This window comes from Octopus sinensis, linkage group LG11, assembly GCF_006345805.1.
Source record: "Octopus sinensis linkage group LG11, ASM634580v1, whole genome shotgun sequence".
Classification (NCBI taxonomy): domain Eukaryota; kingdom Metazoa; phylum Mollusca; class Cephalopoda; order Octopoda; family Octopodidae; genus Octopus; species Octopus sinensis.
Window position 1 is genome coordinate 71,528,865 of NC_043007.1, and position 18,274 is coordinate 71,547,138.

Genomic DNA, 18,274 nt, shown 5'->3' on the forward strand with positions numbered 1-18,274 from the left:
ATCATCACCATCATCTTCTCTCCCACTTTATCACCCCAGTTCTCTCCTCCTGCTCACTTTTTGAGATGGCTACATGCTGTTCAGAGCCATCCTATGACAGGTTCATGGCCCACCAACTTCCCACATATTGATAATAGTTCTGCAGCGTGGAAGGTGTTTGTAAGCCATTTAAGAAACACACAAAAGCCCGTTCGATTCACTTCAACATTTAAGTTTAATTTGTCAAAATATTTTCGTCGCTTTAAGAAAAAATTATTTTGACAAATTAAACTTAAACTTAAATGTTGAAGTGAATCGAACGGCTTTTGTGTGTTTCTTAAATGGCTTACAAACACCTTCCACGCTGCAATTGTTTTTGTTTCAGCACACGATCTCAGATCAAATCACTTGCTATGCAAGTACATCTCCGATAATAGTTCTCACTTATTCATATTCTGTTTCAAATCTGGGATCTTGTTTTCTCTGCGAAACACAAGCCTACCTACTTTGTCTCTTTTGAGCCCAAGCCCCAGCATTATACCTCTTTCTATACTCTCAGGCGGTTTTGCTGTCAGCCTGAACCTCCTTAGATGGTCTGCGATTTCCTCTCCCGGTACCACATTTTCATCTATTAATATATCGTCAATATATGAGCTGGTAGCCTGCTCCACTTTGGCCTCTTTGCCCAAAACCATCTTGAAGACCTTTGCCATGATCTTTGGCACAGAACTCAACCCAAAACCCAGTTGAGTCAGGCAGTATGTTCTGCCCCTGTACCTCCCAGTTGGTACCTTCACAACTTCTCTGATACATGGAACTGCAGATAGGCCAACTTGGGGTAGACGGTCATAGTTACTCTCCTCATTCGCCTGCACTCATGAAGGGTTTCTCCACATATATCTGCTGCCTCGCCACCCATATGATAGGACATATTTTCATTCAGTTCCCTGAAGACTAGCACCATTCGAACCTTATTTTTTGTCAGCTGAACCATAGCCATCAATGGCAGCACATTGCCCATCGTTTCTTCACTCCATGGCATCAGAATGCCTTCCTCTATCCACCTGTTCACCTCTGTCTTGAACTCAAACCTGACACTCAGGGTATACTCGTAGCAGCTCCTTTCAGGGTATACTTGTAACAGCTCTCCTGTTTCTCAATATGGAAGGTTCTCCTTTCAAGAACTACTACACTGTCCATCTTTTGCCATCAAACTCAGCACAGAAGTCCTCATCCTCAACAGAAAACTCTCTCTGGGCCAGTAATTTATCACTCTTATGGTCTTCTTCCTCCGCTTCACACTCGCAGCATGCAGCACACCAGTCACCAAATTCTATTCCTGCCCCGCCAACCATCACGTCTCCCAATAGTATGATCATGTCCATTCCGACCACTACATTGACGCTGTCCACTATCTCATCAACTAAAAGCCAACTTCACCATTCATCCATCCCATCACTACTCCAGTAAACCCTGCCAGGCCCACCAATCTCCTAATCTCGCTCACATAATTATCTATCAGTTCATCAGTCCATCTAACCTTCCTGAGCTTGCTGTAGGCTTTAAAAGTTTTCTCCGTGTACGCTTCTTTCAGCCACTGTTCAATTTTTTCAACTTTCTCTTGGTCTGCCTCATTCATCTCCAGGTAGAGATTCAATGCATTGCCTTCTAAATACAGTGGCATAAGACTTGTCACATCTTTTATTCCCTTCAGCTTCACCACTAACCTCACCATCTTTATCCAGGCCACCCATTCACCTTCCCTGTTGAACAGTCTCAACATATCATTTCCAATTCTGATTTTTGTGGCCATTACAAACGAAGAACAAAAACAACAAAAAATTATGAATTATCTACTTCTCAGACATATCTTTGTGAAGGCGCATGGCTCAGTGGTTAGAGCGTCGAGCTTACGATCGTGCAGTTGTGAGCTCGAATCCCGGACCGGGCTGCATGTTGTGTTCTTGAGCAAGACACTTTATTTCATGTTGCTCCAGTTCACTCAGCTCTAGAAATTAGTTGTGACGTCACAGGTGCCAAGCTGTATCAGCCTTTGCCTTTCCCTTGGATAACACTGGTGGCGTGGAGAGGAGAGGCCGGTATGCATGGGCAACTGCTGGTCTTCCATAAACAACCTTGCCTGGACTTGTACCTGGGAGGGTAACTTTCTAGGTCCAGTCCCATGGTCTGTGTCGTGACCGAAGGGGGTCTCAGACATATCCTCACAGTTGGCCTGCAACAACATGCCAAAATAACTTGTGGTTTGAAGGCGCATAAATAAAATTGCTCTTACCTCGACTTGCAATCGGGTACTGCCAGCAGATTGATCAATCTTTCACCCGTATTGTCACGAAATCTCTATCTTCACAACTAGCCTCTGTCACTGCTTGCATCCCCGGGAAAAACCAAATGCAGGGAAAAACTTTTGTTCTCACTCACTCACATGACATCATCTCTCGTTGCTTTCAGTCTTCCTTCCACCGTATGAATTCCACATTAACTTGTTGTACCCAGTTCAATCCTCTCCTTGGTGTACATCTTAATAAAAACCCCAACCCTAACAACACCTCCCTCCATCATCAAATTTTATAAACATAGTTTAAGAATATATTCAAATTATTGAGAGTGAGGGATGCACTTCACACTTATAGCCTACACAAACTAGATATTATCATTGTTACATGGACTTTTATATGTGGTCGCTTGGCCTGTTAGAAATAGCTGCCAAATCTCCCTCAAGTCTTGAATAGTGAGGTCACATGGGATAATGTTGTCTCTCATATTCAAAATGATGGGGATGGTCAGAGGTGGAATGTTTGTGAACATAGGTCTGCTCCATCTAATTGATTTGAAGCTAAATGTTTGGTTATGTTGATATTGGTTTAAAAGATTCTTCCTCATAATGTTTATTTGTTTTATGGAAAGTAATTTTCCTTTTCAGCATTTGTGTACTTGGAAAGCTACTCTTTCAGTAATAGTTCACATTTCATTTAGTGTTAATGCTTATAATATCTTTTTTATTTAAAAGATTGACAAATTGAAGTGCAATGACATATTTTGGATACAATCTTTCTTGTATCTTGTATCTTTCTACTAAAGGAAATGGACAATCTAAGCAAAAATGACATGATATGAGAAGAATCTCAAAAAATTATCTAAATAAAATCTATGAAAAAAATAATAATAATGAAAATTTCCACAATTAATTTTTCTTTGTAGAATGAAAAATAATGCTAGAAGCAAAATATTTCTTATTTGATGTAGCTGTAAAATATAATAAGATATTGTTTTTGGTATTATATAGGAAATAGTCTTCATTAATTGGAGATTGGTAAACAGTTTTGGTGATGACATTATTTTGTTAATTTTTCTTCCTTTCTTTTTTTTTTACAGAATAACATTTATTATTTATTTGATCCCAAATTGCTGGATGACATCAACACTTGTAACTTTGTTGGGAAAATCACACTGGAAAATTTAGGAAGCCATTTAAAAGTGAGGCCATTATGTTTATCTGATTATGAAAAGGGTAAGCTTTTGATAATTTTATTTCACATCAAAATAGACACCTGTTGTATAAAATTGATAATACTTCAGATAAGTCATTTCAAGAGTTTCATTTCTTAATTAATACTTTAGTGACAGAGGAATTAGATTCCTGGTAAACAGGCACCAAACTTGTTTTTCCCTTAAAAGCATAATTTCACATAAGACAATACCTACAACTTGAAATGGTATTTTCATTCCATACACAATTATTATTGTATGAAATCCAAGAGTACTGACATGATGCATTGCTATAAACCAAGCTCTTATTTTACTTTCTTATTTAGAGCATATTTACATCAGAGATATTTTTGTCAACTCCTCAGTATTTATCATTGAACTGGGAATGGTTTGGATTGATTGTATAATCCGCTCTCTCCTGAATATATTGTGGTTGCCATTGTTGAAAGAGTTAATGTATTTGAAGCGAGAGGGTTCAAATTTTCAAATTAGTTTTTATTCCAATACAGGCTTTATTCTGTTCTCTCATACAAAACATTTCGGATCTTTTCGGTTTGAACGGCAGTTTTTTCTAGTGGTGTCATATGAAATTGTCACCCATAATTATGACCCTAGTATCGATCTATTGCATTTCAATCTGTTTTAGAGTTAGGGTTAGGGGTGGGGGGAAGGGTATATTTTTTTCTTCACAAATGTAAATAAACCCAATCTGTTTCTTAAACGAGGGACATATTCATACGGCACAGAATGTTTTTTACCTCAATAGATGTCACTGATTGGTTGAAATTGCAGAAATTGAAGAATAAAAACAACAAATATCTTACAAACTATAGAATTTTCTCAATAAAGCCAAGAGAAAAAGATGTTTTATAAACACATTCTACCAGTATTCGAAGTTTAAAATTTTTTAGTTACCTAGAAATTATGTTAAAAACTGCCGTTCAAACCGAAAAGATCCAACATTTCCCACTGCTGTAATATATCTGAAGGGAAGATATTCTAGAATGAGACAATTCAGTTGTTGATCACTGAAAGAAGAGAACAGTTGATAAGGTGTAACTTGGCTTATAATCGTAAATTAAAATCTTACAAATGTCTAACAAGCAACAGCTGCACTAGAATGAAAAGTTCTTTGGGATACATTATGATGTAGACATTGAAATAGTATCTTTCCTTTTGTTCATTATGGAATGAATATATAAATATTTCATCTATAGATAAAAATATTTATAAATTTCTAAGACAGTACGCTGGCCAAATCATTACCACACCTGAAAAAGTGCATAGCAGCACTTCTTCCAAATTTACATTCTGAGTTTAAATACTACCGGGGTCAACGTTGCCTTTCATCCTTTCAGCGTTTATGAATTCCTATTTTAGATTCAAAGTCTCTCTCTCTCTCTCACACACACACACAAAACAATCAGCTAGCGCAATCTCATAAAACCATTGTTTCACCTTTAATCCAACAGTGCATGGATGGTTACAGATATACTTCCACAAATCTTTTTAATCTATAAAATAATGAAAATTATAGACATTAACACATTAAACCCCAACATTTAGTTATCATGAAACATTTCATAATTATTGTCATTTTATGTGCCGGTGGCACATAAAAAGCACCCACTACACTCACGGAGTGGTTGGCATTAGGAAGGGCATCCAGCTGTAGAAACACTGCCAGATCAGACTGGAGCCTGGTGCAGCCTTCTGGCTTCCCAGATCCCCGGTCGAACCGTCCAACCCATGCTATCATGGAGAACGGACGTTAAACGATGATAATGATGAATGTCCGTTGTCCATGCTGGCATGGGTTAGACGGTTTGACCGAGCTGGCACACAGGAAGGCTGCACCAAACTCCAGTCTGATTTGGCATGGTTTTCTACAGCTGGATGCTCTTCCTAACACCAATCACTCTGAAAGTGTAATGAGTGCTTTTATGTGCCATTTGCATGCTGTGCTTTTAAATGCCAAAGGCACAGGTACCAAGTTGCATGACACCAGTATCTGCCACAACTGCAATTTTACTCAGCTTAATGGGTCTTCTTCTTAAGCATGAAATAATGCCAAAAGTCTCCATAAGGCCCAACACTCACTCAGAAGGAACTCAGCCACTTTGCCTCCATGAAGCCCAACACTCGAAAGGTGCACTTGGCTTGACAGGTCCTCTCAAGCACAGTACATCGCCAAAGGTCTTGGTCACCAGTCATTGCTTCTGTAAGGCTCAAAGTTTGAAGATCATGCTTCACCTTGTTCTGGGTCTACCTTTACCACAGGTTCCCTCAACGGTTAGAGATCGGCACTTCTTGACACAGCTATCCTCATCCATACACATCACATGACTATACCAGCGCAGTCATCTCTCTTGCACACTACACCTAATGCTTCTTATGCTTAACTTTTCTTGCGAGATGCTTACATTCTGTTGAACATGCACACTGACATTGCACATCCAGCAAAGCATACTGGCTTCATTTCTTTCAAGGCTATGCATGTACTTGGCTGTCATAGCCTCATGTTTCACTGTCATGCAGCATAGCTATTTGCACACAGGCATCAAACAATCTGCCTTTCATTCTGAGAGAGAGGCTCTTTGTTGCAGCTGGGGTTGGAGCTCTCTGAACTTTGCCCATCCTAATCTTATTCTCACAGCCATGATCTCGGAGCATCCACCTCCACTACTAACTTGGAAGCTGTTTACTACCTCTAGCTTGCCCCTCTGGCAGTTGATGGAGTCTATTTTCTGCTCATTTTCAGCATTTATTGTACCCATGAATCTTCCACATACAAAATCTAGTTTCCCTGTTAACCTTTCTCTGATATTACTGCACCTTTTATGTGTTCATAGCTTACACTGGGTGCATGTTATGGAGTCTCTACCTACACTTTTTCTACAGATTGAGCAGGGCCATCTAACTGAAGGGATTTGTGATTTGTCTGCCTACTAAGACTTTGGTTTTTGCTAGGTTAACTCTAAGGCCCTTTGATTCTAGACCTTGCTTCCATACCTGGAGCTTCTCTAGTTCAGGTTCAGGTATTGTGTTTAAAAATCCCAAATACTAAAAAAATAGAATAAAAATCATTGGTTGTTTTGGGGGAGGGGTGTTTACCTCATAATACTGTTTTAAAATGTAAGGAAAAGAATTAATGGAAGTTTTCTTTAAGATTAGAAATACTAAATTTCTAAATCTCTCGTAGAGACATGTACGGTGGTGGGGCGATAGAATGGTTGTATACTGTCAATCTAACACGAACGTGACAGTAGGGGGGTACACCACTGCTGTATAGCCCTAGGAAGCATCGACGCCTCAGGATGCTTCCTAGGGCTATACAGCGGTGGTGTACCCCCCTACTGTCACGTTCGTGTTAGATTGACAGTATACAACCATTCTTTAAGATTGTTTTCCTTGAATGTTGTTTCATGATTATTAATTAGTGGTATGATAACATAAAGCAGTAGAACCTGTGAAACCATTTCTCTTTTCATTTCAGCTTTCAAATTGATTTTTATTTTGTCTGCTCTCTTGTTTCAGTTTCGATTTGGATTCACTTTTAGTCTTATTTTAAAGGTAAAACAAACTATAATATGCATGCATTTAGTCTTTCAAGCTTTCTCTCAACCAATATCTTTTGAATTTGTAGGCTTCCTCTTTCCCTTCTTTGTTGTCCCTTGCGCTGCAGCAACCTGAATCCTTGTTAGAGATAAAAAATCATTAAGAAAATGGCACATGAATAATAATTTCATTGAATTTTTAGCTCAAAGATGGAACCAACAAACCAGTTTATTATGTTTCAAAGATGAGAATGATGAGCCGGCCATTGAACACTTACATTCCATCTACCAAAATTGCTCTGATTGTTGCTTCTCGAAATTTGTTCCATATATTTATAGGTGATTGCATCGTGGTGTTATCAGTGCAGATGTAGGGTTTTACATTCACAAGTTTTGATAATAACAGGAGTGTGTCAAGTATTGTACCTTGTGGGACTGTGCATTGATGGCTGACAGATCAGTGAATGGACTCAAAAGTGTGACTTCGATCAATCTCATACCAAAATAACTTTGTTACCTTTTAAGTTCATTGTAGCACAGAATCTTTTGTATGAGACTCCTTTGATGTCCTGGATTTGTCACACATCTTCACCCATATCTTAGTTCCACATCTGAGAAAACCTGCTGTGCTATGGATATCAAATTGGATATCAAATTGCTTTTAAGGATTGAATTGGTTTTTCAGATGATAAGCTTGCAGTTGGTTATTGACTGTTGATTCCATTACTTTGCTAATGATAATTAGTACAAGACTATTCGAGGCAAAGGAACATCATTTCTGTGATGGTTTTATGTTGGTCTGAAAATGTGCTGCAAATAAAGTATCATGCAAGGGGCTAGTTAATTCCTCACAGCTTTCCTTCAAGAATTTCATCAGAACTGATTGCTTTGTTAGGTTAAATTTCCTATATTGGTAATATTTTGGCTTTGAGATCTGGTGGGGGTGGTAGAGGTGGTCTAACATGCCCAGAAGTGAAAATAAATTGTAGAGCTATAGTTTGGTATACATAGGTTGGTGTGTGTGTTAGTTTATTTGATATACTGTTGTGTGTTAATAAATATACAAAATATCCAGTAAAGTAGAATATAGGCTAATCACCTGCATAATTAATCAGGTTATTCAGGAAGGTGTAATACTCGGTACTAGTGTAGCAGCATTATTGTTAGCTGCCACTAGGGTAAGTGAGATGCCTTAGATAGAAGCAATTATAGAGGTATAAAACTCCTGGACCAGGTAATGAGAATTACGGAGAGAGTTGTAGCCTAATTAATTAGGAGCAGAATTAAGCTATATGAAATGCAGTTCGACTTTGCTCCAGGTAGAAGTACTATGGATGCTATTTTCATAATCAGGCAACTGCAAAAGAAATACTTAGCTAAGAATAAACCATTATACTTAGCATTTGTTGATCTAGAGAACACCTTTGGTAGATACTCTGCTGTGTGATATGGTGGGCTCTGAGAAGACTAGTGATAAAAAAAGTAGCTTGTGAAAGCTGTACAGGCTATGTACAAAGATTCTGTCAGTAAGGTGAGAGTTAACCATAAGTACAATAAAGAATTTGGTGTACAGGTAGGCATTTATCAAGGTTCCATCCTCAGTCCCCTCCTGTTCATCATTGTCCTCCAGACAATAACACAAGAATTCAAAACCAGGAGCCCCTGAGAACTCCTATATATATTGATGATCTTGCCCTTATAGCAGATTCTGTATCAGAGCTAGAAAAGAAATTCCAGGTGTGAAAACAAAACCTGAAATCTAAGGACCTTTAGGTTAACTTAGCAATGACTAAGGTCTTAGTAAGCAAGAAAATAGACAGTACCCTACCCACGTCAGATAAGTGACCCTGATCCCTGTGACTTTTCCCTGATTCTCCTAATGAAAAAAGTTCTTAATGTGGAAAAGGTGAATGAAAAAACAACAGAGGCATTAAAAGGCATCATTTTGCAAGAGTTCCAGGATTGCTTCAAATGAAAAATACTTCGAAGGCAATAAAAGTGTAAACATGTAAAAGTAAATGGATAAAATAATATTGCAAATTTCCAGTTTCTTTTGGGTACCCTCTCGTATTCAGAGAGAAATTAAGCATAAGAGAAATGCATTGTGCACGAGAAAAGACTGCACTGGTTTGGTCATGTGATGTGGATGGTTACCAACAACTCCATAAATAAGTGCCGGTCTCTCAAAGTGAATGGAACATATGGAAGAGGGAGGCCCAGAAAGATAGGGGACAAAGTACTGCAGGACGACCTCCGGACACTGAACCTCTCAGTCGAGATGACAAAGGACCAAGATACCTGGCATCTTGCTTGTACTCAAGAGAACCTCCTCCACAGCAGAAGTGTTAAGGCCACATCCCCTGGTGAAGAGAATTGACCTGCACGAGTTCAATGCTAGTGCCGCATAAGAGTACTCATGCAGTGTCACCTTAAAAGCACCCAGCACACACTGTAAAGTGCTTGGCATTACAAAGGGCATCCAACTGTAGAAATCAAGCCATATCAGACTAGAACTTTATGCAGCTCTCTAGTTTACCTGTTCTTGTTAAACTTTCTGGCCCATGCCAGCTTGGGAAACACATTAAAGGAAGAATAGGAGGAGGAGATATCTGTGTGTTTCATGTGTATGCAAGGAATTACAACCGTATTTCGTGGTCTGCTACCACAACAGCTCCTTTATAGGATCCAGTTAGCTCAAGACATCATCAGGAGGAATCATGTCCGGTTTCGGCCCCTACTCCTCTACCATTTTGACGTGGTGGGGCCCCCACTTTCAGAGGTGTCTTCAGCTCTGGTGTTGGGTGCATGTCTTCTTTCTTCTGTTCCTTGGCCTCTTCGATGTATCGTCAGCTAGTGTCAGCTGGTGACTGACTGTCTTGTCAAATTTTTCCCTTTAAATACGTGCCGCATAGGCTCCAGCAGGCAGCCCCAGCAAGTTGTCACGTGACACTGTCTCACCTTAACTGACTAGTGAAGGCACGTAGTTTTAGCCCGCGCTTTTTCTAAATGACCGTCACCTGTCAGTCAGCTTGTCTCACCTAATGATGTTATTTCCCGTCGGCGTGTTTATGAAAAAATGCTTTGTATTTATGAGTGATGATGGTAGTCTCTTGTTTTGTTGAGTTATTAAAATGAGACATGAAGAACCATTAAATTGTGATTTGACCCATACTATCTGGTAGTAGTGAAAGTGTTCATTGCTTTAACTTTATCTTTGTACCATCAGAAAGTTAATTAATAATATCTAATTGGAAAATGTGCAGGATGTATATGTCTTGTAGAAATATTGTTTGATTAGTTAAACAGTATTATTAATTTAATCCTTTTAATTATTTTGCTGCTCTCTTTTGAACATTGAGAAAGACACTCTCTATCCCCAAAATAAGTAAAGTGACTGGACTTAAATGTCTACACACACACACACACATACACACCTATACACAGTTAGTCTGTTTAAAAATCATAAACTATAAAATAAATAGATAAATAAATATAGAATTAAAAGTTTAACTACTGACATATTTCACTGAATCCACACTGTATATGAACATATGTATACATACATACAGACATGTGGACACATATTCTTTCTCACACACTCACATTATTCACTCCACATTCACACAGACTCTCTCTCATTCATATCCTTATAAAAATACATACAAAGAAGCTTTAAACCAAGAGACAGGCCTGAAGGAGACCTGGAGTAGGGAGGGCATGTCATTGAGCTGATTGATTGATTGATTTTGGTTCTTTTAACAGTCAGATACACTCAGGTAACCCAGCTAAGGTTGATCAAGTTTCAGCTTAAGTCCAGTTAACTCTACTCCATCCATGGCTCACACTTGATCCACAGCCACCTTGAAGCAAGCCTTTCTGTCTCCATAGTCAACTTGATGTTCTTCTACCTATTGTCCCCTGTTAATACTCTTCATGTTGTAGGCTCTGCGGAGAGACTCACCTGTGAACTATATGCATCCCTCACATTTTACTTGACACCTGTTGTTTTGACATAACTTCTCCAGCTCAGCATATTTTGATCTCTTTTTCTCTTTTATCTTCTCACTTTGGTTTTCTCAGCAAGTGGTGAGTTGTCATATTTGACCTTTATGTTGTTGAGGCAGCAGTTTCTGGCAACCTAGCTACATTCCCAGGTAGACTTTCAGTTCTTAGTCTTATGCCATTGCCAGTAAACTTAGTAGGTTGAGGGGAAATCTTGGCAATTGGTATCATATTCACATCAGCTTTGACAAAAGCAATAGGTTTCTTCATTGGGTACTGGATCTGGTCTTGATACTGGTGGTAGCATCCCTTCTCCCCGGGTTTTTTGACAACAGTTGAGGATGTACTCCTTATTATGCACAGAGTGAAATCTGATAACTCTACCTTTATCCAGCAGAACAAGTTGGATGGACTCACTAGAATGATGTAGTCTGCTTAAATCAATAATTCTGTCTAGTGGGGTTCCACTCATTAAAACTCAGACTATGACACTTTGCATGTCACCACTGGTGTCTCACCCTAACCCTCTTGCTTGCTTACTCCTCAATTAATACTCACACCTCGTTGCAGATCAGTAATCACCCACTCTTTTCTTACAACTTGTCACAGTGAGGTGTAGTGTTGCTACCCAGGTCAACCTTTCCACATGGTACTACATCCACCAGCAATCCATGCTTTAGATGTGATTCTCTTCATCTGCTCTTCATTTCCATTTTATCCTGACTTCAGTATCAACCCAACAGACTTCTACATTGCAGAACTCTTAACATTGCAGTACTTTTCCAACATGGATACTACAAATTCTTTTTTCGGGTTACCGGTGGGGAAATTTGTGTTATTATTCTGCTCAGTTCTTGTCATTTCTGTAAGAATCTGCTGACCTCCTCCCTAAAGCCCCCGATTGTCATTATCTGGACCTCATATACTAATGGTGACCAAAGAATACATGAATCTGGGAGGATGTCATGTTTGTAAATCCAAGTCTTAACCCTTTCGTTACTGTGTTTATTTCAATTATTTTAAATATAAAAAAGAATTTAGTAAAATAACTTAGTTATCATTAAGCTAGTGTTAGGAATATAAATTGTGACTAAGGTTTGGTGGTATATTTTGATGCAAAACTTATGAAAACAAGACATTTGTACTACAAAGCCAGAGCCGGTTGGTAACGAAAGGGTTAAACATGCCTAGTAGGCTTCCAGTTTTTGGCTATGGATGCTGTACCATTCAGGCTACCATCAAACACCTTTCACAGACTCTTCTCTGGTTTCTTGTTGGTACTATCTGTATGATATCAACCAAGATGAACTTGTTGCTAACCCTGCTTCAAACTTGACTGGTTTGAAACTTATGCAAGCCCAAATCCTTAGCTCCTCAAGTCTCTGCAGGTAAGGGTGGATGTGGAAGAGAGGCACATTAACCCCCTTGTACTTAACCCTTAAACTCCCAAACCTGAGCTGATGGATTTTACTGGCTCTTTTACTCATAATGTGGAAAGGTTTCACTACTTTCTTCTCCAGCGCAAACTTCTCAGCTGCTAGACTGAAAATGATGTTGGTTGTTGTTTGGGCCTTCCTGACTCCTGCACCTCACCAGAGTTAGTTGTGAACCATCCAATAATATCAAATACTAATCACTATCTTCCTTATTATTCTTCCTTCTCTTTTCAAATTTTCAATATTTGTTCATTTCACTTTATTTATTTTTCCCTTTTTTATCACAATCAGCCATTCCTTATTCTAAATATCAGTAAGTTTTACATATTTTTGTTGCATCTTGGAAGGGTCATTGTGCCAATAATAAACAAACAATGGTTCTACTTCACAGCTTTAATATTGGTCAATTCATTAACTATTTAACCAAGTAACTAATCAATTATTTGAGCTGGAGTAGAGAGAGCATTTCATTGAAGAGCTTTGCAAATGGCAATGAAAGGACTTTAATAAACATAACTGATTGATCGATTAACTGAATAATTAATCAAATAATCAAGTAGTTGATTGGTTAAATAGTGAAGGCGCATAGATTTGTAATTAGGGTGTTTGGCTCACGATTGTAAGATCATGAGTTCAATTCCTGGTGGAACATTGTGTCCTTGAGCAAGACACTTTATTTCACATTGCTCCAGTCAGCTCAGCTGATAAAACTGAATTTTACCTGTAATTCAAAGGCCCAGCCTTGTCACTTTCAGTGTATCACATATCTCCCTGAGAACTATGTTAAGGGTACACATGTCTGACAGTGTCCTTCTTCCTTCCAGTAAACTTCTGAAGATACAAAAAATCTGTTTCAGCTCATGCATTCACATCAGGAATTTTGCTAACAAAATGTAAAAGCTTAACATATTTTCTTCTCTTTTTTATCAGGTTATTTGAAGTTGTTATCTGAGTTAACTAAAGTTGGAGATATTTCGTATGAACAATTCCAAGGTAAGATCAGTGTTTACAATCACATCTGCTGTGTGATATCCTTCAATAATTCACTATTGTTTTCTAACATAATTACTACCTGTGGTAAGAGCAAAGCTTCTACCAGACCAAAGGTGTCATGATGGTGGAACAGTGAGATAGACAGGATCATAAAAGGAAAGAGTGAGAAAATGGAGATAGCAAAGAACCATATCAGGTAGCTATAAGGGAAGCCTTGCAACAGATTTAGCTAGTAAGAGCACAAGCAGAAACAAAGAGAACAACCAATGTCTTTCAGTGTAAGGATCAGAGATAAGAGGTGGGATCTTTTCGGTTTGAACGGCAGTTTTTTCTATGAAATTATCACCCATAATTATGACTCTAGTATCATCATCATCATCATCGTTTAACGTCCGCTTTCCATGCTAGCATGGAATTTCAATCTGCTCTACGGTTAGGGTTAGTTAGGGTTAGGAGGAAGGATATCTTTTTTTTCTTCACAAATGTAAATAAACCCAATCTTTCTTAAATGAGAGACATATTCATACGGCACATGTTTTTTACCTCAATAGTGTCAGTGATTGGTTGAAATTGCAGAAATTGAAGAAGAAAAAAACAACAAATATCTTACAAACTATAGAATTTTCTCAATAAAGCCAAGAGAAAAAGATGTTTTATAAACACATTCTACCTGTATACGAAGTTTAAAATTTTTTAGTTACCTAGAAATTATGTTAAAAACTGCTGTTCAAACCGAAAAATTCCAAGAGGTATTTGGGATCACTAGTCAATGTGCCAAGAAGAATTGAGATGTTGCGGGGTGAAAAGTGTGTATAGCTGAATAATGGTATGCTTGCACTTAATGACTGAAAAGAAATACACGTGGAAGTGCTATTATGAAAGACTATTAAATGTGGATAATGAATGGGGAAAAGGCAATCTCCCCTATAGGAACCCAACAGAGGGACCAGCTATCCTTGTTGAGAGTGGAAGACGGACGTTAAACAATGATGATATATATATATATAGGTGCAGGAGTGGCTGTGTGTTAAGTGGCTTGGTTACCAACCACATGGTTCTGGGTTCAGTCCCACTGCGTTGCACCTTGGGCAAGCGTCTTCTACTATAGCCTCAGCCCGACCAAAGCCTTGTGAGTGGATTTGGTAGACAAAAACTGAAAGAAGCCCGTCGTATATATGTATATATATGTATGTGTGTGTATATGTTTGTATGTTTGTCCCCCCCCTCTCCCAACATCACTTGACAACCAATGCTGGTGTGTTTACGTCCCCGTAACTTAACAGTTTGGCAAAATAGACTGATAGAATAAGTACTAGGCTTTGAACTCAGAATGTAAAGAGCCACAAACATTTCTGCTGACATGCCGATGATTCTGCCTCACTTCCACCCACAGGACAACGTAAAATGAAGTGTTTTGCTCAAGAACACAACACACCACCCAGTCCAGGAATCAGACCCATGATCTAGCAATCATGAGTGCAACACCATTGCCACTAGGCTATACACCTTCATACATATATATATATATGTGTACCCTATACCATAATGACATGCTGAAAATGATCCTAAGAACAAAATTTTCTTTTAATATTTTTTTAATATTGTTTTTTTTTTTCTTTTAATTACTTCTAGCTCGATTTAATTCCATGAAGTCTTGTTCTAACACATATTATATAGTTGTGATAGAAGATACGAGCACGGGGTTAATAATTGGCAGTGCTACGCTTGTTATTGAACAGAAATTTATTCACAATACCTCAAGTGTAAGTATGGTTAATTCCTTATCTTTTCATTTTCAGTCATGTCGTACTTAATTCACTTTTAATTATAATGAATTATTAGCTCCAAGCAGTTTTAGGTATAAGCAAATTTTAGGTTAGTTAAAATGTTTGTGACATATTTCAACAGTTGAAAGGTAAATACACTGCAGTTATCGTAGAGAAAATATTTCTGTCATGGTAAAAAGTTGCAGTGTCGCCATCTGTCAAGATTCCCAGACACTGATGTTTCAAGCTAGTTGGCTTTTAATTATACTTCCAAATAATGTCACTTATAAAAAAGGTACATGGCTCAGGCTCACAATCATGAGGTAGTGAGTTTGACTCCCAAACCAGGTTGTATGTTGTGTTCTTGAGCAAGACACTTTATTTCTTGTTGCTCCAGTTCACTCAGCTGTAGAAATGAGTTGCAATGTCATTGGTGCCAAGCTGTATCAGTCTTTGCCTTTCCAGTGGATAACATCAGCGGCATGGAGAGGGGAGGCTGGTAAGCACGGGCAACTGCTGATCTTCTATAAACAACCTTTCCTGGACTATGCCTCATAGGGGAACTTTCTATGTACAATCCCATGGTCAGTCATGACTGAAGAGGCCCTCCTCCAATCATCACTGTCATTTGATGTCTATGTTCAGTGCTGGCATGGGTTGGATAGCTTGACAGGATACAGCAAGCCTGAGCTATGTTGAGCTCCAGTATCAGCTTTGGAATGGTTTTTATGGCTAGTTGCCCTTCCTAATGCCAACCACTTTACAGGGTGTATTGGGTGCATTAATTGTGGTACCAACACTAGTGAAGTTGCCAAGTTATTTGCAAGAGAGAAAGAGAAGTGACGATGGACTATTTGAGAGGTGGGGGTTCATAAGTGACAGGAGAGTGAAAATGACAGATGGTTAGAGATGGGTGGAGGTAGAGGAGGTACAAATTTTTTTCTTGATGGAAAAAAAACATGGCTTCTTGTGACGTCAACACATACACACACAGAGCACACACACACATATAATGAATGTCATGGCTGTCAATTAACACAAACACGTCTGCTATCTGTGACATATACACACACACATAGTCTTTGCACTCTCTATGAAAAATAAAGTTGACATACACAACAGTTTAATCATTTGGTAATATTTTTAACTGAATGTGATTTCAAAAATGTAAGTTGTTTGTACTGTTAGTATTTATATTTTAATGTTTTTTTTAATTATTTTCAAGTGAATGTCAATCTTTCGCTTGTCATCCAGAGTTTATTAATTTCCGTCAAAAATCTTTATTTCTTTACCTATGTTTCAAAGTGAAAGAGAGGAGAAAGTGAAAGACGTATGTATGTGTATATGAAGTGGATGTGTATGTGTGAAAGAGAGAGAGAGAGAGAGAGAGCGAGAAAAAAAAGAGAGTGAGTGAAGTGGGTGTTGTCATGTATACATACATGCATCAATACATATGTTTACATCTTTTTTGTATGTACATGTGCATATGTGAGAAAGAGAGAGAGAGAGTGAGTGAACATCCATTTCATATACATGTTCATACATCTTTCACTTTCTCTTCTCTGTATCCATCTCTCTCTCTCTCTCTCTCTCTATATATATATATATATATATATATTAAGGGCTAAAAACCTTAAAATATACATATGTATTAGAATTTTCTCTGTTTTTTCAGATTTTTGTATGCTAGGCTACTGGTTTTAAATTGATATTAATTAAATTAATCAATTTATCTCCCTCATTATTTAAATGTTTATATATATATAATGCATAATGTTATCAATTTTTGGCCCATATCTTTAGCTAAGCTATTCACAACCATTATCTAACTTCTATTATAATAGTGTTTAAACTGCTAATTTCGAGTATAGTTTTGATTTTCATAAAATACGAAATTTTACTATAAATCCCTTCTGTATCAAGTAATTATTTTGTTTGTTTTTTTAGCGTGGAAGAATAGAAGATGTAGTTATTAAAAATGACTACCGGGGGCAACAATTAGGAAAATTGTAAGTATGATAAAGGGACTTTTTTTCATTTATTTCTTTAACTGTTTAATAGCTTAGTTGCATCATGTCCGTATCATTACATTGTTTTCATATAAATCCAGGAAACCTTAAAGACTTTTAAGTGTTTTTGCATTCAAAATTTTGATATTTAGGATTTTTTGAGTGAGGTCATTGCCAATGCCGCTGGACTGGCTCCTGTGCAGGTGGCACGTAAAAATCACCACTTGAGCATGGCCGTTGCCAGTACTGCCTGACTGGCTCTTGTGCCGGTGGCACATGAAAGCAACCACTATACTCTTGGAGTGGTTGGCGTTAGGAAGGGCATCCAGCTGTAGAAACTCTGCCAGATCAGATTGGAACCTGGTGCAGCCATCTGGTTCGCCAGTCCTCAGTAAAATCGTCCAGTCCATGCCAACATAGAAAGTGGACGTTAAATGATGATGATGATGATGACTCTCAAATTACTAGAAAATATTTACTCTTTAGATATTTCTTCTACCTATACAATCTTTTAGAAATAGGAAATGATTTCTGTGTTTCTTGTTACATCAATGTTGTTCAAATAGTTAGACATTTAGGGAGAACTTTTAGTGGTCGTTTTGTGCTTTAAAGGTTGAGGGAAAAACGGCAATGATAACCTGCAGAAAAGTACCATCCTATATTCTATAAGAACCCTAAGGAAATTCTTGAGATTTGTGGAGACATACCTGCTAACTAAATTAGTATGTACTAGCATAATAATAATTATAACAACAACAACAACAATAATAATGACAACAATAATAATATAATAATATTTCTGAATTTATTTGCAATATAGATTTCCGAAGGACTTGATTTTTAGAGTCTGGCGAACTTCTGTTTTTAATACACTTGTTTCAGTTGCAGATGCTTCCATTGATAGATCCTTATTAATAATGTTGGTAAAATACTGGTATTTTTATCAAATTACCTGGTCATTTAATACTGTCACTAACCAAACCAAAACTGATTGACCAGAAACACATAACACTAATTATTAAGGA

At 37.8% G+C, this 18,274-nt stretch overlaps 1 protein-coding gene across 2 annotated transcripts in view; it reads left to right on the plus strand.

Moving 5' to 3' along the window:
* LOC115217561 (glucosamine 6-phosphate N-acetyltransferase) overlaps positions 1-18,274 on the plus strand; it is a 42,692-nt gene that overhangs the window by 13,902 nt on the left and 10,516 nt on the right. For both annotated transcript variants that reach the window (XM_029787299.2, XM_029787298.2), the window contains exons 2-5: positions 3,373-3,508; positions 13,412-13,474; positions 15,107-15,237; positions 17,188-17,249. In XM_029787299.2, the coding sequence (XP_029643159.1) occupies positions 3,373-3,508; positions 13,412-13,474; positions 15,107-15,237; positions 17,188-17,249 (392 nt within the window). The remainder of the gene's footprint in view (positions 1-3,372; positions 3,509-13,411; positions 13,475-15,106; positions 15,238-17,187; positions 17,250-18,274) is intronic.